The sequence below is a fragment of the Phoxinus phoxinus genome (genome assembly GCF_949152265.1).
Source record: "Phoxinus phoxinus genome assembly, chromosome: 15".
Classification (NCBI taxonomy): domain Eukaryota; kingdom Metazoa; phylum Chordata; class Actinopteri; order Cypriniformes; family Leuciscidae; genus Phoxinus; species Phoxinus phoxinus.
In genome coordinates this window covers 23,541,130-23,567,389 of record NC_136890.1, presented here as the reverse complement: position 1 = coordinate 23,567,389, position 26,260 = coordinate 23,541,130, and the positions used below count along the sequence as shown (strand labels likewise).

Sequence of the window (26,260 nt, the reverse complement as noted above, 5' to 3'; positions counted from 1 at the left end):
GATCAGTATTTTCAGACATTCTGAAACCGTATCTTGCATGAAGTTTGCTATGGAAGCTTATTACACTGAGTTTATATCAGGCAATTATGAGAAAAAAATGCACAATTCAGAATTCTTCTCAAAATTGCGTGAAATGAACTTGCAGATAAAAAATAGATAAAAAAGAGATAAAAAACTGTTTATATCTCGCAAGTCTGAGAAAAAAGTCAGAATTGTGAGTTTATATCACACAATTGTGAGAAAAAAAGTCAGAATTGTGAGTTTATATCACACAATTGTGAGAAAAAAAGTCAGAATTGTGAGTTTATATCACACAATTGTGAGAAAAAAAAGTCCGAATTGTGAGTTTATATCACACAATTGTGAGAAAAAAAAGTCAGAATTCCGAGATGTAAACTCGCAATTGTGAGAAAAACTGTCGCAATTATGTTTTCACATTTTTTTTTATTCCTTTGTGGAAACAAGCTACCATAGTTCCCTTTCGAGGGAACTCGAACTGCGTCGGTTACGACACTAGGGGAACGCCCTTCAGCGTAGCGCGTCTGAATTTATGAATGAAACCGAATCCAATCCTATTGGCGTTGCGTGATGACGTAGAGTGTGACGGCATAAGCGGATGTACACAAAAGCACGCCGGCACACAGGAATGTCAGCTTTTTACTATTCAGCAAGCGCTCTGTGTGTGTGTTGAACTAGCGAATCATTTGAAAAGAAAGTATATATCCTATATTTCGTCTCATCATGGCAAGTGAACAGTTTTCTAAATGTGTGTTCCCATGCCCACGCTTTCTCACGGCTGGGGATACACACGAATTGTGTGTGTCTTGTCTGGGAAGGCAGCACGCTCAAGCAGCTCTCGAGGGGGCTGCTTGCGCTCACTGTGAGTTGATGTCAGTGAGAGTGCTGCGTTCTCGGTTGGCTTTGTTTTCCGAGGATGGCCAAATGCGTTCTCCCCGCGGTACGGGTCCCGCATCTGCCGAGGCAATGCGGCGCCTCGCATCGTGGGGATCGCAGAGAGATCTTTTAGACGACAGTGGGACTGCCGAGGCACTTTCCCACTCTTCGTCTGAGAGTTCAGGTTCCCCTATTCCCCGCTCGGGAGCCCGCCTCGCGGCTTCTCCCGCTCGGGATGATGCAGTTTTACACCTCTCTGATTCCGAGGAATTAGATGTGATTAATGTTGAGGAGGGGGATCTAAGTGAAAGACACAGTACTGTTCAGCCTGCACCCAGCTATGGTGAGTTAGTGGAGGTTTTAACACGGGCTGTGGCCAAGCTTGATATTTCTTGGCCACAGGAAAGGCAGGAAGCGCGTCCTAAAAGCAAGCTCGATGAGCGCTTCCTGCAGCCCCGCACGCAACCTTCACGCCGGTCTCTCCCTTTCTTCCCGGATTTACACAATGAGTTGTGTAAATCTTGGAACAGGCCATTTTCTGCGCGCCTGTCTAACCCCCCGATTTTAAACTACAGTAATGTCGTGGGGGCTAGGGATAAGGGATACGGGATGATGCCTCGGGTTGAGGAAGCACTAGCTAGCTACCTTTCACCCGACCTTGCGTCATCCCTGAAGACACCGGCGCTGCCTTCTAAGCCTTGCCGCACCACATCAGCTTTGGTGGGCAGAGCGTATATGGCGGCAGGTCGGGCTGGTGCGAGCCTGCACACGATGGCTATTTTGCAGGCGTACCAAGCCGACCTGTTGAGGGACATGGACCAAGGCGAAGGTCCCTCGGTTGAGGATATTGCGGAGCTTCGCAGGGCCACAGATTTGTCCCTCCGGGTTACCAAGGAGACGGCCCGTGCCATCGGTCGCTCCATGTCAGCTCTGGTAACCACGGAGAGACATCTGTGGCTCAACCTGTCTGGCATTAAGGAGAAGGACAGGACCTTCCTCCTTGATGCGCCTGTTTCAACCTCGGGTCTGTTTGGAGAAGCCGTTAACGCCGTGGTTGACAGGTTTCAGGATGTTAAAAAGCAGGGCGAAGCTTTTAAACAATATCTCCCTCGCCGTTCAAGGTCCAGGAGGGCGGCTGCTAGAGAACAGCCACAGCCGTCTACCAGTTCCTCTCATCGCCAGGCACAGAAAGCGAGTGTCGCCTCTAGAGCTCCCCCTAAAAAAGCTTGGGACTCTAGACGTCGCTCGTACCCGCAGCCACCTGAGAGGGCGGATCTGAGGACCGTCCTTCAGTCCAGGAAGGCTAAGGGAAAGAGGTCCTAGCTCTTACGAGACCTCAAAGGGCCGCCCCCCCCGAGAGAGAGCGATTGTGGTCCCCTCTCTCGCTGGGCCCTCGGGAAGCTGGCGTCAGTATCCCGCCGTCTCTGACGCTTCGGGACACGCTAGCTCCCAGCGAGCACACACTGGTCTGTCTGCCCCGAGGGCTTGCAGTCAGTCAGTGTTCAGGTTCGCACACTGTGGGTCATTGTCGGTTCTCCCCTGCCGGTTCTCCGCTTCAGGGGGCCGTCAAAGACCTGCACAAAACACTGGACACCAGCCCCGAGGGGCTGGTTCCCTTGGTGAATTTTGCAGAGGCATGGCAAAACCTCGCGAACATTTCTCCTTGGGTCCTGCGCACTGTAAGAACTGGGTACAGACTGCAGTTCCGGGTCCGCCCACCAAAATTCAACGGGGTGGTCTGGACTTCAGTGCACCCAGAGCAGGGTCTAGTGTTGGAACAGGAAGTTCACTCGCTGCTGGAAAAAGGGGCCATAGAGTGTGTTCCCCCACCAGACAGGGAGTCCGGGTTCTACAGCCGGTACTTCATAGTTCCAAAGAAGGATGGAGGGTTGCGTCCAATTTTAGATCTGAGGCATCTGAATCGGTCTCTGAGGAGATTCAGGTTCAAGATGCTCACTATTCCCATCATCGTGAGTCAAATTCAATCCGAGGATTGGTTTGTCACGATAGATCTAAAGGACGCCTACTTCCACATCTCCATCCTTCCATCTCACAGGAAGTTCCTGAGGTTTGCTTTCGGGGGCGAAGCTTACCAATATCGGGTTCTTCCGTTCGGCCTAGCACTCTCCCCTCGCACTTTTACCAAGTGTATGGATGCAGCTCTAGCACCCCTGAGGCTCGAGGGCATCAGGGTGCTAAATTACATCGACGACTGGTTGATATTGGCCCAGTCGCGAGAGCTGGCGATTCGGCATCGAGATGTCGTCCTCGCCCGCATCCAGAGCCTGGGGTTAAGACTCAACACGAAAAAGAGCGTGTTGACACCAGCCCAGAGAACAACGTTCCTGGGAGTGGTGTGGGACTCGGTCACGATGCAGGCTCAGTTGTCTCCTGCTCGGATCGAGTCCATCCTGACCACAGTGTCCAGGATAAAGCTAGGCCAGGCCGTCACTGTCAAACACTTTCAGAGAGTGTTGGGTCTCATGGCAGCAGCGTCCAGCGTGATACCTTCTGGCCTGCTACACATGAGAGCCTTACAGTGGTGGTTGAGAACCAAGGGGTTTTCCCCGAGGGGAAACCCATTCCGCTTGATAAGGGTTACGCACAGATGCCTTCGTTCCCTGTCAATTTGGAAGAAGCCTTGGTTCCTGTCCCAGGGTCCCAAATTGGGAGCGTTATGTCGCCGAGTATCTATTTCGACAGACGCCTCCCTCACGGGCTGGGGCGCGGTCATGGACGGCCGTTTTACGAGAGGCCTCTGGCAGGACCATCATTCCTCTTGGCACATAAATTGCCTAGAAATGTTGGCGGTGTTCCGGGCTCTGAGGAGCTTCCTGCCAGACCTCCATGGTCGCCATGTCCTTGTGAGAACCGACAACACGTCGGTTGTGTCTTATTTGAACCACCAGGGGGGTCTGAGGTCGCGCCCTCTGTGCAGACTGGCGCATCAGATCCTCCTGTGGTCCCAGCGGAGACTATCGTCTCTCAGGGCGATGTATGTCCCGGGGGACCAGAATCAGGGAGCAGACGTACTGTCGAGGCAGGGGCTGAGGCCCGGGGAATGGAGACTCCACCCCGAGACGGTGGAGTTGATATGCGAGAGGTTCGGCCCGGTGGAAGTGGACTTGTTTGCGTCTCGAGAGACGACACACTGTCCACTGTGGTTCTCCCTCACGCACCCAGCCCCACTGGGGTTGGATGCCATAGTACAGACGTGGCCGAGGCTACGTCTGTATGCTTTTCCCCCGATCGCTCTGCTCCCAGCAGTTCTGGAAAGGGTCCGTCGAGACGGAGTCAGTCTACTCTTAGTAGCCCCGTTTTGGCCGGCCCGAGTATGGTTCTCGGACATCATTTCACTCCTGGCAGGCCCGCCATGGCAGATCCCTCTGAGGAGGGACTTGCTGTCCCAGGCAGAGGGCTTAGTTCTCCACCCTCGACCCGAGCTGTGGAAACTATGGGTCTGGCCCCTGAGGGGGCACAGTACCTAGAAGCCGGCCTGTCAGCTGGAGTGGTCGAAACCATATTAACTTCCAGAGCTCCCTCCACGAGGAAGTTATACGGCCTTAAGTGGAATGTATTTTCCATTTGGTGCAGAGAGCGTGATTTGGACCCAGTTAACTGCCCAGTGGCTTCAGTACTGGAGTTTCTCCAAGACCGCTTTTCTGCCGGGCTTACCCCGTCCACACTCAAGGTTTATGTGGCTGCCATTGCGGCTTTCCACGCTCCTCTGAGTGATGGTCCTCTGGGGAGGCATCACCTGGTCGTACGCTTCCTCCGTGGAGCCTGGAGGATGAGACCTGCGACTCGCACCAGGGTTCCCTCTTGGGACCTGGCAGTGGTTCTCGAAGGGCTGGCCGAGGCCCCCTTCGAACCACTGGAGTCGGCTGAGGCCAAGAACCTTTCATTTAAGGTGGTCTTTTTGTTGGCCATTACTTCTCTGAGGAGGGTAGGAGATCTCCAGGCGCTCTCTATTTCCTATGGGTGCTTGGAGTTTGCTCCAGGCAACGTTAAGGCCATCTTACATCCCAGGCCCGGCTATTTGCCCAAAGTGCCATCTAATGTGGCACGGCCTATGGTTCTGCAGGCATTTCATCCACCACCTCACGTGACGGCGGATGAGGAGAGACTTCATCTGCTCTGCCCTGTCAGAGCACTGCAGTGTTATATCCGGAGGTCCTCCTCATGGCGGAAGTCAGACCAGTTGCTGGTGTGTTTTGGGTCGCCCAAGAAGGGGCTTCCCGCCTCTAAACAGACCATCAGCAACTGGATCGTTCAGACTATTTCCCTGGCCTATCAGGTGCGCAATTTGCCTTCACCTATGGCTGTGAGGGCTCACTCCACCAGAGGCATGGCGTCCTCTAGAGCCCTCCTTTCAGGGGTTTCTATCCATGACATATGTGAGGCGGCTGGCTGGGCCACTCCGCACACATTCATGAGGTTTTACAGTCTGGACCTTCCCTCTACACCCGGTGCACGAGTGCTTTCGTCCTAAGTTGTGCCTGAAGACAGCTTCACACTAGAATGAGCGGGGTTCGTTGTGGTATAGTGGGTATCTCGTTCCCCTAGTGTCGTAACCGACGCAGTTCGAGTTCCCTCGAAAGGGAACGTCTCGGGTTACGTATGTAACCCTTGTTCCCTGAGAAAGGGAACGAGACACTGCGTCGGTTCGCCACACCTCACCCCGCCTGGAGCACTTGCTTCATAGCAAAAGCTGACATTCCTGTGTGCCGGCGTGCTTTTGTGTACATCCGCTTATGCCGTCACACTCTACGTCATCACGCAACGCCAATAGGATTGGATTCGGTTTCATTCATAAATTCAGACGCGCTACGCTGAAGGGCGTTCCCCTAGTGTCGTAACCGACGCAGTGTCTCGTTCCCTTTCTCAGGGAACAAGGGTTACATACGTAACCCGAGACGTTTTTCTTAGGCATAGTTCTTACACTGGCTAAATATTTTAGAAATCACTAAATTATGTTTCATTTATATGCATAAAATCTATTTGCGATAAAGAATACATGCATTGGAACATATTCTCTGAAAATCTCTATATCTCACAATTTTGCTTGAATTGATCGGTTTTACGATGTTTAGATAATGTTGCTAGAAAAGAAGACAAATGCTGATCAGGAAAAAGTTATTTTTTTTGGCAGTGAATACTTTTTTAGCCTGATTTGGTCTAAATATATTGCATTTCTCGTATTAGTTTGGCAGGTTTTATTGGTGATTTGTTAAAATGCTATTGAAATATAAGCTTGGCATTCGTTTTGGAGATTTCAGTCTTTCCACAGAGTCTGTTTTGCATATCTGACTGGAAGTAGCGGTCTGGAGTATTACAAAGATGGCCTAAAAGGACTTTGGTCAAACTCATGATCAGTTCAGTCAGTGTTTTGAATTATATTTCCTATAACAGAGCGAGATTTAAAAGGAGATGGTCTTATGATCTTTCAGGCTTTTTCAGATCACATATTTTCCATTTAACTTTTTAGGAACTCCCAAGCTGCTTCTTTTAACTTGCTTGTGTCAGGAAATGTGTTCTTTTAGCACTTTCATTTATTAAGTAAATTATATATTTCCCCCCATTATCATGAATATGGATGAGAAAAGAAATGATATATTCCCAGTGAGTCTATATTTGTGCTGCTGTTAAATCTAAGCAACTAAGCACAAATCGTATGCAAGCTTGCAAACATAGTGAACATTAACCTTATGAATATTCAAAAGGGGGAATTCTTCTTTATTCATCTACTTTATTCATAGTTGTAGTTTTAATTCATTGTATTGCCTTTATTTATTTATTTATTTATTTTTTGTTATCAGTTATCAGCAAAACTGCATAGAATGCAAGTTTGGTGAGTAAATAAAACTAAGCACTTTTATTAAGAACTTTACATTACTTGGGTTCAATTCTTATGCTTAACGCAATTAAATCAGTTGTTGGGGAACAAGTTGTGGTTAAAACAACTACATATCTTTGTATGAATATTCATATGAATGGCAAGTAATGGGAAGAGGTTTCCCCATGTCGTCTTAATTGGTCAGTGTGGCAAAAAGCTAATTCTGGATCCTGAATGTGTGTGTTTGTAGTCGGGAAATTCAAATTGGGTACTTTGAAAATCTAAATAAAAACAAGACCTTTGCTTTGTGGCTGACGTGTTGAATAACAATGGAGAATCTAAATGGGTTGCACAATGCTGAACTGACCCGAATCGTAGCTGATGCGTTATAAGTAAAGAGCAGGGAGGGGGGGTTGTTCATGAAAAAATGTCCTCATTGTTTCTCACTCTAATTCACACCCTGTCTTGTGTGACCCTTAATTTAGCCCTCATTAATATCACAGCAGCCTCTTTGAATTCACAATGTAGCCACCCAATTTCATCAAAAACCAGCAGCCGGGTGATCATTAATAGCGCAACATCGGTTCTGTTACGTCTCCTTAAGTAAATACAATGATGTTCCTGACAGGAATTACATTCTAATGGAACACATTAGCACTGGGAGTGTGAGTCAGGCCCCTCGGGGTCCAGCCCAATGGGATTGAAGGACCTTATTAGTGGGGTAAAATCTCTGTTGAGTGGCCAACCCAAGGTTTTGACCCAGTTCAGTCAGACCAGATACCACAAGTACGCTTTTTTTTCTGGATAGCAACTGAGAAAAATGTAACGAGAGGCTAGAAGAGGGAAAAATGGAGAGCAAGGGCCCTCTCATAGTGTGCTTGAAGAATCCATCTTAATCATGAACAGATGAAGCGGCATGCCAAACACACTCTTAAGTACAGGTAAATGAAAGCGCTCTTAAGATAAAGGGGAATTTATTCCTCTTTGGAATGGTGCTTTTATTAACCCCTTTAGCATTTTTCAGATATATGATTTTCAAATATTAAACTTTGGTTTGGACATGTTGGTTCAGACAGGCTGGTTCACCAATAGGTCAGATAACTCAATAGAAGTCCATCACCTCTGAACTCAAATCAACAGGAAAAGCCATTAATAGTAGGCCTAGGTGTGGGCTCTTTAATCCCTCTAAATTAGCCTTTGACCGTGACCAATAGTGGAAGGACAGGAGAGATTACAGAAATGCCTTGATGAAGTCTCTTTTTGTTTGGATCAATAGGGACTCTTGGCTTCTAGACGCGCTGAGGGTATGGCAGCTCACTCCAATGCGTTTGAGGTTCTGGAATTAAAAACCAAACAAATAGCACCCTGTAAGTAGAAGTCCAGCTAAAACAAATCATAGAGGTGGAAATGGGACATTTTATGGTTATTTTACCAGTGGATTTGAAACTGGTTTCAGGGATCCTCAGGGGACCACAAGGGGGTGCAAGGGTGTCCATAAAAATATTGAAAGAATTTGTACAAAATGCTTTTTTATGGCTCTCATAACAATGAAATGTGATATTATTATTTATTTATTTTTACAACCACCAATTTGATCATACTAGTTCATTCTGCTTTTAAAAGACTAGTTAGAAATCATGAGATTAATTGACAGCATTTAGGAACAAAATATTTGGATAGAGTGTGTGGGGGAAATTATCTAAATATATAATAGAATTAATTGTATATTTTTTTTTTTAACTTTTTTTAAAAAAATGTTTTTTTCAATATGGGTTTTCATACATTTATTTTTATACATTTTATAGCTATGTTTATCTTTAATAAGTCTGTGGCTCATCATTAGATCACTGACAGACACTAATTTTAGGAGATTCCGAAACATATCAGACATTCAGCACACTTTTAGCCAAAGCAACATACCATGCATTCAAGCAATACATTTTTTCAGTACGTTTAAACCCATGACCTTGATGTTGCCAATGTCATGAGACCAATTCAGCTACAAGAAAATTTGTTTACGAAGCCAAGTAATTGAAGAGTGTGAGGGTTAATACTTTGAAAGTAAATGTCTTTGAAAACAACATTGAAGTCGGCTTTCAGCATCTAGCTGTTAAAGGACAATCACACATCTAATTAATATTGGAGTTCAATTTATGAAAACTTAGTGAGTCACAGAGCAGAACGAAGCCTAGAGCAAAAATCACTAGACTGGAAAATGGTGTTGGAAATAAGGACATTACAAAGAGTGCCGTAAAGCCCAATCTACTGTAGTCAGTCCTAAGATCTAATAAGAGAGTCTTTAAGGTAAAGAAGTTGTGTAAATTGTGTCGAGCACGCATACTCTTCCTGTGATGCTGAAATCACGCACTTTGATTGAGATTATCCAATGTGGCTGATTTCTCTCTCCTTTTTTCTGCTCTCCAGTTCCATGGTTGCTTGGAGACCTGGGGGAATGCTGGGATGTAGAATGTGGATCCTCTTCATCCTTGTACATTTCACAATGGATCTGTCTCTGTGTGCACCAGTGGGCCAGCGGCTTACCCTCAAACTACTGCCCAGATCAGTGCCCCGCCGGCAGCCGCACCCTCTGCCCACCCGGGACACGCTCAACGGACAGCACTTGAGGACTCTGGGTGTCTTGCTTCATGGTGTTCCCCCTCCCTTGCCATCACTAGGTAACCATGGGGAGATGGGGGGCACCAAACTGTGGGGGCGGAAAAACCGTCGGTCTCTCCAAAAACGACAACTTTGTTTAGAGTGTAAATGGACCCCCTCCGACAAAGGGAAGTTGGTTGCACTACCGGAGGGGAGTAAATCTGATTTAAATCTGCATTTATCTCGCTCACGGAGGCAGCTGAAAGGGGACGACTATGACTCCCTGGAGGGGAGGACAACAACAGTGGCAGGATTTATTGACTGGGGCCCTACAGGGGCCGACGGGGTGATTGAGGAGGAGGCGAAGGTGACCCCGAACACCACCGTCACCTCTTTAGCCCCCCCCACCACCACAGTTACCATAACAAGCACTACCACACGCAGCCCCCAAAGGACGTATGCGGTGATTACAACCGTGCATCCTAAGAGGCACAGCACCACACAGCCAAGCAACTCCAGAGTGACTGCCAAACCACCGAAACCTTTTGGGGACACACCAGGTAGGACACAAATCCTTTTGTTTTCTAATCAGTGTAAGATATTTAATCAGGTTTTGGTGAAACAGAGGCGGTTTAAGGTCATTCATGAACATGGCACAGAGGTTCTTGGATCACTAACCACAATGCAGTGCATCAAAAACACTGTGTGGGTTCTTTGAAAAACTGCGGGTGGAAAATACTCACGAAGCTGTAATTGGCACACAACTGCCCGGTTATTTACAGCAAAGAAGGTGGTTAAATTGTCGAAGGGCCAAGAGCGTGCAGATACCAAGCTTGTGAAAATATTGTCTTAAATTTTTATTTTGGTGTGAAACACCTCATCTGCTATATAATTATGGAAAACAAGCAAATAGGGAAAAATAACACAATGTACTGGTGTTGCAATTTGGTCATTTCGGTTATTAGGCTATGGGAATATGGTGTCCAAGTAGAGATTATCAAGATTACCAAGTAGTAGCAGGACGAACACAGAGGAAAGATGGCAATCCAGTGTTGGCTCTTTTTTTGTCTTTTTAATTGAGATTCAATTTATGAGTGAATGAATTGGCCACTCACACCATGAAGAATCGGAATAAGGAACTAGTAATGACATTCTGGGAAATACAATGTTCTTCCATGCTGGTCAATAAAATGAAAGTTTTGTTCAGTGATTTTACACACACACACACACACACACACACACACACACACACACACACACACACACACACACAATTATTTTATTTTTTATATTATAGGATATACATTATATATATTTCATATTTATATATGATATTTTTGAAAGATGTTTCTTATGCTCGTCAAGTCACCATTTCTTTAATTAAAATCTTCATTCCAGTCTTCAGACAAACATTTCTGATTGGGATTAATGTTGAAACAGTTGTGCTCCTTAATTTTGTAGAAACCTTGATGCTTTTTATACTTCAGGATACTTGATGAATAGAAGTTCAAAAAACAGCCTTTATTTGAAAATGTTTTTTTGTATCAATGTAAAAGTCTGCCACTTCTTTTGATACATTTTCTGGAAAAAAAAGAAGTAATTTCTTATGAAAAAAAAAATCTTTTGAACGGTAGTATACCAGTTCGGTCCTTGAGCAACTGTCCTGCAGTGTTTAGCTCAAACCCTAATCAAACACACCTGAACAAGCTAATCAATGTCTTTAGGATTACTATATTACTAGTAGTTACTAGGATTGTTACTAGTAGTTATATGGCTATAGTTCTTTTTTTTTTCAGGGTTGGAGCCAAACTTTGCATTACAGAAGCTCTCTGGACCGAACTTGCCTACCCCTGGTATTTAAACAGTTTTTTTTTTTAACGTTGCCTGTCGCATGCACAGGCAGCAACAGGGTTTTTTATGCACTTAGTGTTACATTTATTATTTTTGGCTCCATTGCATAATCTAGTCTAGATATCATGTCCCTGGCATGACAGAGTAGCCTACATATGTTAACCTCAGTATCTGTCAGCTGTATTTGTGTATGCTGCGGAGATTATTCTAGTCTCTGTCCTAGAAAGATGATGATTGGCATTAGCTCTCATGTATGCCATTAGGCGGAAATCTGTCCTGTCTGTTTGGTATTGCACAGTATTAGGCTAGTCATCCATTCAATGCAAAGTCCTCTGGGTAGATCGACTATTGTGCTCCATAAATCTGTGCAAAAGGGGGGAATGTCTTGACACTTTCTACAAATTGGCTTGACTCTAGCTGTGTATGCCGCGCACTGAGATCTGTTATAGCTTGCAAAGTGGGCAAAAAGTTTAATGCGCAAGAGCGTGGATCAGTGGCAGACATAATAAAAGACAGATAGCATGACCCCACCTTGATGATTTGCAGAAAAATATGTTTTAATCCCTTAATTCTACACTACTGTGAAGTTATTAATCTTCACAAGTTTTGCACGTTAGCATGCCATAGATTATATTAGCTGCAGAGGATATTAACAATAAAGACTCCCATAAAATTAGATCCATGCGAGTAATATACGAGCGAGAATAGTTTTACGACTCCCCTGAATGGAAACTTACATACATCCATGCATGTCGAATTATATTTCAGCACAAAGGTCAAACTCCAATCAAATGTCAAGGCCTCATTAACCATAGGAATGATTAGCAAAATGAAGTCAATCTGGAGTGACGACAGCAGTGTCATTACATCTAAAGGCCAGCGCAAGGTTTCTCTTAATCTCTAAAGTGCTGTTCCAATAATCCTCTCTGCCTTTCTTCTTCTTCATTTCGTCTGATCTTTATAAAGGCTAGGTAAAATATCAGTCGCACCTGACAGTTCACAACCACCCAGCCCAACACACTAATAGAGGACATTGTAGGATCATTTCAAATGTATGTCTCATATATTCAATTCAATTCAATTCAATTCACATTTATTTGTATAGCGCTTTTCACAATACACATCGTTTCAAAGCAATTTTACAGAAAATTAATGAGTCTATGTGTAATAAAAGTGTATAATTATTAGTGGCATAAAATGGAATTACAATGTGTTTATTTAAAAGGCCTGACTGGCCTGGACATAATATAACAATAGGAGAGTGTTTGAAACTTGTTAATTATTTGTTATTTTTGCATTATTTATTATTAATTATTTTTGGCTGGCCTGATTGCTGATGCCCTTTCTGGCCAGTGCTGTAGGCTATTATTGTTTCAGCTCATGTTTGTTGACCGTGTATTGCAAACGTAAAACATTTGGTTTTCTAGAGTGCATTACATATATTTGACTTAAATATTAGGTTGGCTATCATAGTTAAGATTTTGAAATCGCTAAAATAGTATTCAATTAGGATAAATAAAAAAAATATAATAAAAAAAAAATATTTTTGGTAAAGATGTTAAATGTAAAAAATAAATATGTATAAATATAAATGTAAAAAATGAATGACACAATTTCTTTTATTTATTTTTTGTGGTGAAAATGTCAACATGGCAAGTTAAAATCTCAACTTCTGGGCAGACCAGCAGAAAAAAATGAGCTATTGTACCAGTGTTACCTTATAATATACATATTTTGCGTGATATAAATAATTTATATAAAAAGTGTATGTAAATATGCTGGTTAATGCTGGTTATTTTGTGCTTTGCGGGAACCCCGAGGTAGTGGCTCATGTTCGAGAACTGTCACAATTTGTGCAGTAAGCAGTTTAATCTAATATTTATTTGCTGCTAAATTAATTTGACTGGTTTGTGTTTTTTTATTTATTTAACGTTTTTATGCTCCTGGGTTTAGAAGCAAGTGTAATGGGTTCCTACAGACAATACTGCAGTGTTTTTGCATATTTGAATCATCTGGTGAATAGGAAGAATAGCGGTGTTAATTGCCGTTTTAATACAACTGAGGCGTGAAAATTGAATAATTTGTTTGCTGCACACAGTCCGTATAGCTCTTTTTTTAAGTTCTATTTTGCCATAAGGGGATAAAAATAAAAAGGTAAGTCACTCGTCAGTGACTCCAACAAATAACAAGAAACCTGAGAATATTAAAACTTAATGGAACTGCAGATGGAAAAAAGAGCTTGCTGATAAATAATCCCTGAACACGATCACTCACTCTGTTCTACGCTGTCCACATTGAAAGAGTACTAAAAAAACATCAAATGCTGCATAGTGTCTCTTGAAGGTCTTATATTTGTCTCAAATGCATTACGTAGTATGCTACTACCTTGGCATGTCTTTCATATATACAGTATATATATATATATATATATATATATATATATATATATATATATATAGATAGATAGTATGAAAGTGAGTTCTATGTAGTGCCCTTAAGGCATGCCATAATTATCCATCTCTGTCGAGCTACAGCCGAAACTGTCTGATGAAACGAAATACCTATCAAGGTGAAATCCCTCCGCTTCCTCATTCAGCGAGCATCCCGGGTAAATTTGTCCCTTCGCAAACACCTGCACCAGTACTAAACTGCTTCTGACATGCAGAGTAATGGGGGGAAAATAAGCAATGGGCTGTGAATACAAAACCGGAGCATTAGACATGCATACGGGCGGGTGTGTTCAGCTGGGTTTATGTCAGAGCAAGGGAAGTGCATGGGGGTCAGTGTAACTGTTCACATGCCTGATTTGAATCCAGGACACCAACAGCATCAACTCCTTTCATTACGGCACTATAGATGTTTTACCATTGCTGAAAATGTTATCATTTACTCACCTTTTGTTTCAAACCTGAAGGACTGTCTATCTTCTGTGGAACACAAAAGAAGACATTCTGGAAAAAAATAAGTTGGTCCATGCAATGAAGTTCAATGGGGTCCAAAACAATATTTGAACTTTTGAATTTGTGATTATGGTACACTTTATTAGCATGCATAGTACTGGGATATTGGCTGTTTATTAGCATTTATACCATATTCTGCATGACCATATTCTACATCTCTTGATCCTACTCAATACCGAAACTTAATTACCTTTACCTTAACTATTAATAAGCAGTATTAAGAGTTTATTGAGGCAAAAGTAGTTAATGCTGAGCATTGGACCCTAATCTAAAGTGTGACCATATAGTGAATTTACTTATGTAACCAGTGACAACAGCTAGTTTCTGTCCATTTTCATTATTTCAAAAAGAGCAGCTTGGATTCTTCAAAATACCTTGTTTTTGATCCCCATAAAAAAAAAGAAAAAAAGCAATTTAGGTTTGGAACAAATATATGATGACAGAAATTATTTCTTGGATGAAATATCTAATTAATTTTCTTTTAATAGCGGTCATCTAAGACAGTCTAGAAACCCTTCAGTCAGTTTAACGATGAACTATATCAAGCTTTTCCCCAAGGACCATTGCTTCTCAACTGTGTGCAATGCATCAAGTACGAGCTTCTCTCCATCAGCTCATTGCTGACTAGACTATAATTTAGAGTCACGTATTATTCCTGCTGGTGACAGCCTTGACTTTGCGGGTCTGTTGATACAGCACAAGGAAGATTTTATCGCTGCAGACCAAACATGATTCAGCTGTTTACCCATCAGTTTGTGTGTGTTTGTGATTGTGTATGTATGTGCATTCAGAGAGGTCAAGGTTTGGCTGGTTAGCTTGGTCCAGTTAGGGACAGCTTGTAGGGACCGTAACTACACCATCTTTTCTACAAAAAAAGCATATTTTTTTCCATTTATGGCCAACCCAAAGTAGCCATTTATTTTTTTGCAAGCAACATTTACCTCACAAATAATTAATTGCTCATTGTTTATATGGATAAGTGGAAAGTAAGTGAATTAGAAGTCATCACCCATGAGCAAAGATGTCATATTTCAAGTGGCATATTTCCAGGGGTCATGTACCTGCTGAGATGAATAGAAATTCGAACAAATTGCTTTCTCCTGGTTTTATAAACGTCCTCAGTGCATACCTGTGTATGTGTGTGTCCTTTGTCTCCATCTAAGATGCTAGCATTAACATGAAGATCACAGATGGAGCCGTCAGGTTAACAACGTGCGTGAGTTGATTAAAATGCCTTACCGTCCTGCTGTTCAGCACTGCATGCTTGTTATCACCTCCCCAGGCTCAAAGGTTAATTGAACATTTAATAAGGAAAAGTCAAAATTATGCATTTATCCAAGCCATATTGTGCTTAACACTAGAAGTGCCAGAATTCCATAACTACTAAAACTGCCACAAGCGGTCATTTTGACCGCTAGATTCCAAACTCTATATATTTAATGATAAATACCCAATTGAGAGATTAATGCATTTATTGTATTAGGATATCTTTTAAAAACAACACCAAACTGTACATTTAAACAAGTTTAATTATAGATTTATAAATAATAATATCATTAGTAGCCTACCGTAATTATCGCATATTCACAAAAGATAGGCTATATTTCCATATCCATTCAACATAACTCAGAACAAGATAATAACAACTAAAAGTATCTTATTTAATTATAAAACATTTTATTTTAACATAATAACAGAGAAAATAGTCTAATAACTCGTATATAATAGAGAATATCTACGTAAATAGATAACGTAGTCAGGTATTATTAGCCTATTTCTGATCAACAAATTTAATCTAATATAATTTTTGTTTGTAGAAATTAGCATATATGCAAACACGCAGGACCACTACTGACCATTCTGTTGACAGTGAGAGAGACAAAGGTCAACCGCGGGAAATGTAACAAAAGAATACTGCGAAATTCAGTGTGGTCAATATGACCGTCTATGGCCGAAATAGGTAAATTGTTTTTTTTTGCCTTGTGTAATTTATATGAAAAACATTTTAAATGAAAATACAGACACTTTTAGGAAAAGTCAGGTACCAGCAGGATTTTATTTATTTTTTTAACAAAGTTATTGCAGATATAAAATTCAAAACCGTTATGGCCGTTCTAGTGTTAAAAGTAAATGGTTGGGAAAAAATTTTTTCCGTTAATTTATTGCAATGATGTTGTGATATACAAATAACTCCTAATAATGCTCTGCTCAATGAAGAGTGTTCAATGGTAAAATACGATTTATAATAATTACTGGAGAGCTGGAAATATCATTTCCATGTTCCACTCAAAGCATTTTCTCATCTAATCCACACCTAAGCCTTCTTTTGTAGATGAACAACAGTAAGTTCTATTTTACTGAGGAGAAATACTGTATCTGACCTGGGTCTCACATGTGAGTGTTGAAACTTTCGCTAAACCACAGCTGTAGTTGTAATTGTTTATTACTTTTCAAAGGAATGTGTTACAATATTGCATTTCTCATTATAAATATAAATAAAAGTAACTAATTACATTTACCTTGTTCCTTTTTGTGGTGTTTTTGTGGTGAACGGGACTAGGTTTCCGGGGTGACGTTATTTAATTTGCAAATTTAATCCTCTTTGAATGTGTGTTTTTCTTACACAACATCGGTAAAAATCACAGAGCAATTTACCTACAGTTTTTCGGCTAACCAACGGTCCTCTGAGAAGTCTAATCCTGTCCGAATGCGAATGTCTGTGGTTGCTGATGTTGTATTATCCTAACGCTTCTCCACATGTTTTTTTGACTTACCTAAGCTACCGTTTGCCCTCAAATCTTCGGCATGCTTTCATTTAGTTTCAATATGGATTTAGTTTCAAATCGCTGGAACTGTGAAGGACTGCCCAAGTGCCCATTGTAATATCAGTGTCATGAAAGAGTAAGATAGGCTATAGATTTCTCTGCTCACGTATGCACGTTTATCATAAACAGCCACTGCTATAATTACAATTATATCAGCAAACAATAAATGAAAAGATATATTTGATGTTTGCAAGTACAGCACATGACCGTCTGTAACGCCCACATCTAAAACACACACTCCCACCTCTGTAATAAAAACGTCCAAATCGGTACATGAAATCATAGAAGTAAACTCGAGTGATAAGAACTGTAACTCAAAGCCGTTTAGAAAACTAGTCCCGTCCGAATAGGGCTATAGTTTGTAAGAAATTATATACAGTATAGGCTACTGAAAAGATATGATTCAATTCAGAGATGATATTTTAAAAAGACCCACAGTATTGTGTTTAGTTTGACTGCAATCAAACTCTTAAAGTGCACGTCAACGTATTGTCTGATAAACGTGACACACCCACACACACTCACTAGAATTATTATACCCATAATGCTCACATACTATAACTCTTCAGTTTCTCCCACCATGGGGCATGGAGATGTTTTTAATTGTATTTGTGAGGAAATAAGTCAAATAAATATAAAAAAGTCATGTGAATTACTTAATTGAAAAATATATGGTGTAAATGTAACACAAAAATTAACATTACTTATTAGGTTTTATAATGACAAAACTTAAAATGAAATAGTTACAGTATAGATATACACTACGACTTTACAGAAGACAACTAAAGAAACTGTAAATTAAAAAACAAATATGTTAAATGCACTTTTACATATTACGTCCAAATCCAATGATCTTCCATTGTGCCACTCCACCCTGGACGTTATTATTCTGGCTTCTGAAAGAAAGACTTAATTTTAGGCCTACCAGATGACCTTGTATTGTAGCCGCATACAGGGTTTGTGAGATGTTTTAAGGTGCACTGACTTTAGGTAAATTGCTTTAGTTATTGCTTTCAGTTTGATGTGTTCCAGTTTTATTAAAAGGCGACATTTTCCTTGTCAAAGGTGTGCTAAATTCACTCACAAGTCCTTAGGGATGCGTCTTACCTGCATTGTAATACATGAACTATATTATTTTAGAAGTGCTGTCTTTCTCAAAATTGTTCATCCATTAGGACCGTTCGGTTTCACCGAGGTAAACCTTTTAAAGATGTGATAAGCTCACAAGGCTACTCTGACAGACAGCTGTGAAGTAGTTCCATCCAGGACAACTTCATTATCTGTTAAGTAATACAATCATAGAGTCTACTTTGACCACCCCTCCCTCCCGCACTGTACAGAGCGATTGAATTATGCAGGGGAGCCTTTGACACTGGGAAAAGGCATTTAGAATAATTGCTTTGGATCCTCCTTGTCTTTTTTTTTTTTTCCTCTTTTTTTTCTCTCTATTTCTCTCAGACTTCTTGCAGTAAGGGTTTGGGAACGCTGTAGCTCAGTGGAAGTCAAGTGAGATTGACATCTTGACATCTACGTTAATTGGCAATCGTGAACCATCAGCAGGTGCGATGAGAGTTTTCCAGCGATCAGGTGGGGCGTGTGGGAGGACAACAAACGGAGCCAGGGGGACAAGGTTAACACCAGGAGGAGGAAAGACTTCAATCCCCCCCCCCTTACAGCTCCAATGCATTAAAAATTAGAGCTGGATTTTTGCAGTTTGTGGGTGTCGGTTGGTTGGCAAAGATTTGTATCCAGCCTGTTTCCACAAATGAATGAGAGAAGGGCACTCAGCAGGAGTCAACAGCTCTGCGAACAGAAAGCTGATGCAATCAAACGTAAATGTAGCTTGATTCACCAAGAGCGCAAGGATGTAACTGATGGAGATTTAGTCATTCTCACTGGTCTGCGAGAGGAGAACTGGTGCAGAAATAACCGTTTTTTTTAAATAATGTACTGTGCAAATAGGGTTTACACATGAGAAAGCCTGTTTCTGTATTACTATTACTATTACCGCCCATGAATAAGTTACGATTCCGTTCATAAGTGGAACCCTCTCATTCACATCCTTTTTTTAGTCTACACACTTTAAAAACTTTTAAAGAATTAATATTCCGTGGCCATGAAGCAGATTCTGTTCCTCTGCTGAATTATAAAGCATCATTCTAGAACTGTGGGCTTTCTGTGTTATCACACTAGTTATGGGACATAACATAAAAGAAGATATTTTGAAGAATGTCAGTGAACTTCTTTTATGTTCCTCAGAAGAAAGACATTTCTAGAGGTTTGAAAAAACATGAGGGTGAGTAACTTATATTTTAATTTCTCCATCTTTGAGTTAATTATATGTAATATATATATATATATATATATATATATAAAATAAACGTTTCTTTCTTATATTAGAATGATTTCCGAAGGACTGAATTTCCAGCAGCCAATACTCCAGTTTTCCTCCTCAATTACATTGCATTGTATTAATGTCCCATTATTATGCTTTTACTTACTATTTTTTATTAAATAAATGCAGCCTAGTGAAAAAACAAGACTTATTTCAAACTCTATTTGAACGGTAGTGTGCCAGAAGAAACCGTTAACGAAGTTTGTTCTCACTAGAAATTATACAATTGTTATGCTGATGACACTCAATTATATATTTCATCACGGCCGGATGAAAACGCTAAATTATCAAAATTGACAGAGTGTGTTAAAGATATAAAAGATTGGATGATGCGTAATTTTCTTCTATTAAATCCAGACAAGACGGAGGTACTACTCATCGGTTCAAAAAACCGCCCACAAAACCTCTCACAATACAACTTTAACATAGTAGGATGTCCTGCTACTTTATCCTCTACAGTAAAAGACCTGGGTGTCATACTAGACTGCGACCTGTCTTTTAAAAATCATATTTCATGTTACAAAAACGGCATTTTTCCACCTTAGAAACATTGCTAAGCTACGTAATATGCTATCAGTTTCTGATGCAGAAAAGTTAGTTCATGCATTCATGACCTCGAGACTAGATTACTGTAATGCTCTATTAGCTGGTTGTCCTGCATCCTCAATAAACAAGCTACAGTTAGTCCAAAATGCAGCCGCTAGAGTTCTTACCAGATCAAGAAAATATGATCATATAACACCGATCTTATCATCTCTACACTGGTTACCTATAAAGTTCCGTATTAATTATAAGGTATTGTTACTGACTTATAAAGCCCTAAACGGCTTAGCTCCAGTTTATTTAACGGATCTTCTATCGCCCTATAATCCATCGCGCTCTTTAAGATCGCTAAATTCGAGGCTTTTGGTTATACCTAGGATATCTAAGTCCACCAAAGGAGGGAGAGCATTCTCACATTTAGCTCCAAAACTCTGGAATAGCCTTCCTGATACTGTTCGTTGCTCAGAGTCGCTCTCCCAGTTCAAAACTAGATTAAAGACGCATCTCTTTAACCAGGCATTCATATAAATGTTTTAATCTTACAGTTAAATCCGGCCTCTAGTTCATAACCGCCAGAGGAGAACTGGCCCCCGACTGAGCCTGGGTTCTCCCAAGGTTTTTTTTTTTCTCCATTAGGTCACCTGATGGAGTTTTTCGTTTCCTTGCCACTGTTGCCTTTGGCTTGCTCAGTTGGGGATATTCAATTTAATGAATCAATCAATATTACTATTGATTAGCATTACCAAACATGGACGTTTTATTATTATTTTAATTTAATACTGTGAAGCTGCTTTGATACAATCTGTATTGTGAAAAGCGCTATACAAATATTCTTGACTTGACTTGAATTTAAAAGCAGCTAAAGGGTTAAAAAGCCCCCCAGCCTGTAGGTTAAAGGTCCATAAGATGCCCCAATAACTACTGTATATTCCTATATCTGTCATTAGAAAGAGGAGTGTAAGAGGGACTTAGATTCTGAATTTGGCTTTCCACTGCAAATCCCCATATTACGGAAAATGCATAATTGCTTTTAGAAAATTATTTAAAAATAGATTCCTAAACCCCAGAGATTCTGTATGCACAGAGCATATATGCATAGACTCATCATTTTTAACACGCAGTGAAAGAGAACATTTTTAATAGCGAACAGTCATCATGGAATCATGGGCGGCAGTGGCTCAGTGGTTCATGTAGGTTGTCTACAAACTGAAAGGTTGGTGGTTCGATCCCCGGTTCCACTGGACCAAGTGTCGAGGTGTCCTTGAGCAAGACACCTAACCCCAGCTGCTCCCGACGAGCTGAGTGGCGCCTTGCATGGCTGACACCGCCGTCGGTGTATGAATGTATGAGTGAATGGGTGAATGAGAGGCAAAAATTGTAAAGCGCTTTGGTGGCCATGGGTCTATGAAAGCGCTATATAAATGCAGTCCATTTACCATTTTTACCATGGAAGAATGATTGCTCTTGCCGTCTGTCTCTCTTTCTCTCGGAGATTTCACTTATAATCAAATTACAACATTCCCATTAAAACTAAATCCACTTTTTAGATTACTGTGAAAAATCACCGGTGTTAGTGCTTGGATATGCACCGAACAAATTCCAAGGTGTGATTTTGAGTGAGATTGGTGTAAAGTCAAATTTAAACTTGGCGTCCGCACAGCAGTTCAATTGAAGTTTGATGGATCTGGATACTCCTGCATACAAATTCTGAAGTTACTTTTTTGGTTTTCATGTTCTTTCCTTTTGAATGTGAAGTCAAAGCTGTTGCTTTGCCATGAGTACTCCTCCAGCCAAACCGCAACATGATTGAAAGCACTCAGTGAAGGCATCTCCTTTCCACTCCATCTCACTAGCCCTTTTACAGCCATCTGTAGCTGCAGATGCCAGGCCCGGGCTGCACTAATAGAGCATTTAGCTGACAGATCCACACTATGTCCCGCTCCAAACCTCTAAATGTCCTTTAGGTGGATAGAGGAGTGTCTGTCTCTGTGGGCTCTGCTCTATGGGGTCCCAGCAGCACAAACTCATAACCTTCAGTTAAAATACTGCCCCCTGTGTGAGTGTGTCTCCTTTGCATATATTTTTTTCAAGGTCCTGTCTGCTAAAACTGTGCTATTTGGGTTTTATATTTGTCCTAGATTTTTAAAACTCTTTTCTTTCTACTACTGTCCTATTTTAATGTCGGTCTCATGATATTTCACTTTGTTAAGCCTAATTTTGTCTGGACCAGTTTACTCTGCTATTATTGGCCCCTAGTAGGTCTTTGCTAATGTGTTTTGTATACATCCTGGTTCTAAATATTTTTTGTAAAGAAAACACTACATGGCATAATTCAATGTATTTCTAATTGAAACAGAATAGTCAGCAGAATACAGGATCTTTCATGACTTGATTGGATTGTGAAAAATGTCCTATGGTATTATTGATTGCAGGGATTTAGTGGAGGATAAACACAGATTTACATTTCTTTTGTAAAATATAAAGTTGAATTAATTGGTGGACATGTCTCATGATTGACTAATGTGATCATTTGTGAATCGTTTAACAACATTTTTAGTTTTTGACAAACTATAACCTCTCCCAATTAAATTAAAGTACCCTGGCCGACCCAAATAAAAAAATTACTGTTTAGATTAAATAGGCAAATGCTTAAAGGGATAGTTCACTTTAAAATGAAAATTCACCCTCAAGTTGTTTCAAACCTGTATGAATTTTTTTCTTCTGCTAAACACTTCCATAGTATTTTTTTTTTCCTTCTATGGAAGTCAATGGGACCTGGTAACTGTTTGGTTACTGACATTTTTCAAAATATCTTCCTTTGTGTTCAGCAGAAGAAAGAAATTAATACAGGTTTGAAACAACTTGAGGGTGAATTATGATGACAGAATTTTCATTTTAAAGTGAACTATCTCTTTGAGAGTCTATGATTGGATCATTGTTGTCAATAATGTATTAATGTCTTCCTACATGGTTGTTTAAGCTACACTCTCCATTAATTAGGCTGTTGCCAAACATATACTGTAACATGCTACAAACATAATAATAACTGCAATAATGATCCAATCATAAGCATTTACCATCTGAAGCATTTCCCTTTTTAAATCCAAACAGCGACTTTTTTGTTGTGTATATAAATGTATTCATTATTTATTACATTTTGATTTTAACTCAATTCAATTCATATTTATTTGTATTGCGATTTTCACAATACATACTGTATTGTTTCAAAGCAGCTTTACAGAAAAATGCATGTTCCTACATTACAATTTAGAGTGATCTGTTATCAGAGGTGACTTAGTCCAAGTAATGTCCAAATGTACAGTTCTAAAATAATACAAATCATGTTAGCTAACATCATATATTCATTATAGGCAGAAACAATGAGCTCATTAAAGCAATTATTACAAGTTGTGATCGTAATGATTACAATATATAGAACATTTGGCAGTTGTGTATGTCGATTTAGAGTTGGCATCATCTGAAGTCCTCGCAGGAGTTGCCATCATCTCTTCACAGGTGTCGGATCACCTGAAATCCAAACTAGAGCTGGTGTAATCTCTAGTTGTCTAGAAACAGAAAGCAAATGGAAAATAATTAGCCTAGCTGCTTTTCATAACATTGCAAGCAAAAGATGATAGTCATGCGCATTTGCTCTGATATATCTGATATAAGTTTATGAGATGTTTTATAAAAACACTTAGCTAAATAGATATGTCTTTAATCTGGATTTAAACTGGGATAGTGCTTCTGAGCCCCGAACATTATCAAGAAGGCTATTCCAGAGTTTAGGAGCCAAATGTGAAACAGCTCTACCGCCTTTAGTGGACTTAGATATCCTACCAAGAGTCCAGAGTTACGTGACCTTAAAGAGCGTGACGGATTGTAAAGCGATAGGAGATCAGTTAAGATCAGACTTGGACACAGGAGCTAAACCATTTATGACCTTATAGGTCAGTAGCAATACTTTGTAATCGATATGGACCTAGGTAACCAGTGTAGAGATGATAAAATTGGTGTTATTTGATAATATTTTCTTGATTTTACTAAAAAGTCTTAACATACACAGTAAATTGACTAGTTTTTATCACAGGAACGAACCTAAACTGTCTTGATGAATAATTGAATAAACTTTTCAGTTTGAGGGGTGAAATCTTTTACACTAAACTACATGCAAGCTGAGGATTTTATTCCCCCGCCCACAACATGCCTGATTGGTTTACAATTAAAAGAAAATATATTTTCCTTTATCCATGCAACTTTCAGCATAAAAGAAATGTCATGACTGATAAAGTTATTGCATTTTAATGAAAGATTCCTTTTAGAATAACATGCACTGATGAAACATGCACAATAAGACTAGGAATGTTTAGCATATTAAAAGCATATCCAGGCAGTTTTGCATTTTATGTTGCATTTGAATCGACGCCACCACAAAACACATTCTGAATTGATTTATTTATTTATTTTTGAATCAGGTTCAAACTGGGGCTAACTAGATCATGCTAATCAGCCAAACCTTGAACTCTTTGAAATAACTTAAACAAACAGCACTCCAGTAAAAGTGTAATAGTTCAGCTTGTTCTAGTAGAGACGTTGAGCAGTCTCTCTGGTGTAAGGGCTGCACGTCTCTGAGGTTTGGGGAGTTTGAGAAGTATAGTGCCTCTGAGGGTTGGGCTCTTTTGTCCTGATTATTGGCAAGGCGCCCAGGGAAACAAAGGCTCACCCCGAGCACCTGAAGCAAGGTGACTCCATCACTGGCAGAGTTAGGAAGGAGGGTGTCTGGTACCACAGCACCAGCCTGTGTTCCTCTTTTGACACTTTCCCTGATTGGAATTGGTGTGCCTATCTCTCTCATTGCAGGGCCAGGTGAGACAAGGTGATATACGTCCTGTTCTCTGAGCCTGGGCCGGAGTAATAAGAATATAATGGAGATACATTTGCATTTGTCTACTCTGGTATTATAAAGCTCTCTATTACACAAATGTGATGGGTTCGGTGTGACAGAACGGGGGTGGGGGTGAATCTTTCGAACTGAAATCAATACATAAAACAACAGGCTTAGAACCCAACGAGCGTTTCGACTCAGAGCAAGGTCGAGGACGGAGAGCTCGTCTCATAAAATTTCACAGATGCATAAACACCTGAATATATCACCCGATACACTCTCTCTATTTAACCCGCTGCCTTCCATTTCAGAGCAAGAGGGACAGAGGGAGAGAGAGAGAGGGAAATTTAAATAGCTGTCCGATATGTTTAGGCCTATGTGCTGGTGTAGCTGGGGGACTCCATGCCAAGGAGCAGTGTTCAGGCCAGGGACTGAGATAAAATTAATCCAGCTCTGACCCGAACGCACACAGGGAGGGAAAGTGAGGAAAGCATTTCCCAGATGCATCTGCGAGCTTCCATCACTCATAGAGCCAGTTGAGCAATCAGGAAGGGTCAGAACATAAATATGAAGTAAACAAGTGCCTGAACTCTAACAAGTGCCGTGACGAATTTTCCTCTAGGTCAAAAAAGGCGCTACCAAACACTTTATATATAGAAAGACGGTGCACTCATGTTACTATGAATGGGAGAAAGTGCAACACGCAATATGGTGGAAAAAGTCCAGCCTTCTAAATAAGAGAGCCAATCAGTGATTGGTAAAGTCATTGCATCACTGCAGCTGCTGTTAGAATCTCTAGTTGCTATAGAAACAGTTATTGTTCTTATGGTTATGATACACGGGCCAACTTTTTGAGCAATGCTGCTGTTTGCAGAGCGATGTTGCTTGGGCACCTTCCCATTGAGAAAGGGCAACACATTTCTATCTGGATAATTTAGATCGGTATGGGCCCTGTGTCTCACCTGGTTACCCGTTGAAGATCTTCACCTTAAGACGCGCGCTTATGACTGCACATGCACATTGGCTGGTCCAGCCTGAAAAACTAGATTTTTTTCAATGCTATTTGAGCTTAAGATCCAACATTTATGGGAAAGCTGTTGTCAGATTTCATTGGTGATTTCAAATATGAAATTTAATCATAAGCTTGGTGAACAGCTTTGGAGAATTTCCCCATTCAAAGAGATAGGAGCTGCGTTTGAATCCCTGAGAGGTGTTTTAAAGATGGCCGCCGGATTAAATGACGTGTCTTAAAGAGACTTTAATTAAAACTGCATTGGAGCATACAGATTATTTTCTTCACAGGCTTTGCTGGATTTTTTTTTGTACTTATTTTTTTTTTTTATGCTTTTAACAAAGACTGTGGTAATAGTTAATAATGAAATCATTATAGAGAGCTGGGTTTGCGGGCTGTGCAGAAAACCTCTACTAGTAATGTAATTTTACAGTAGTGAAAATTTCTATACACAAAATTAATCT

The 26,260-nt window shown here is 40.7% G+C and overlaps 1 protein-coding gene and 1 long non-coding RNA gene across 4 annotated transcripts in view; one reads left to right on the top strand and one right to left on the bottom strand.

Annotated features, from left to right (window-relative positions):
• The window catches only part of ajap1 (adherens junctions associated protein 1), a 90,476-nt gene that overhangs the window by 51,605 nt on the left and 12,611 nt on the right, over window positions 1–26,260 (top strand). For all 3 annotated transcript variants that reach the window (XM_079637639.1, XM_079637638.1, XM_079637640.1), the window contains exon 2: window positions 9,155–9,885. In XM_079637639.1, coding sequence (XP_079493765.1) covers window positions 9,155–9,885 — 731 coding nt within the window. The remainder of the gene's footprint in view (window positions 1–9,154; window positions 9,886–26,260) is intronic.
• Window positions 23,112–26,260, bottom strand: part of LOC307011680 — a 33,626-nt gene continuing 30,477 nt past the window's right edge. The window contains exon 3 of the long non-coding RNA XR_013800462.1: window positions 23,112–23,465. This is a non-coding gene — a long non-coding RNA (uncharacterized lncRNA). The remainder of the gene's footprint in view (window positions 23,466–26,260) is intronic.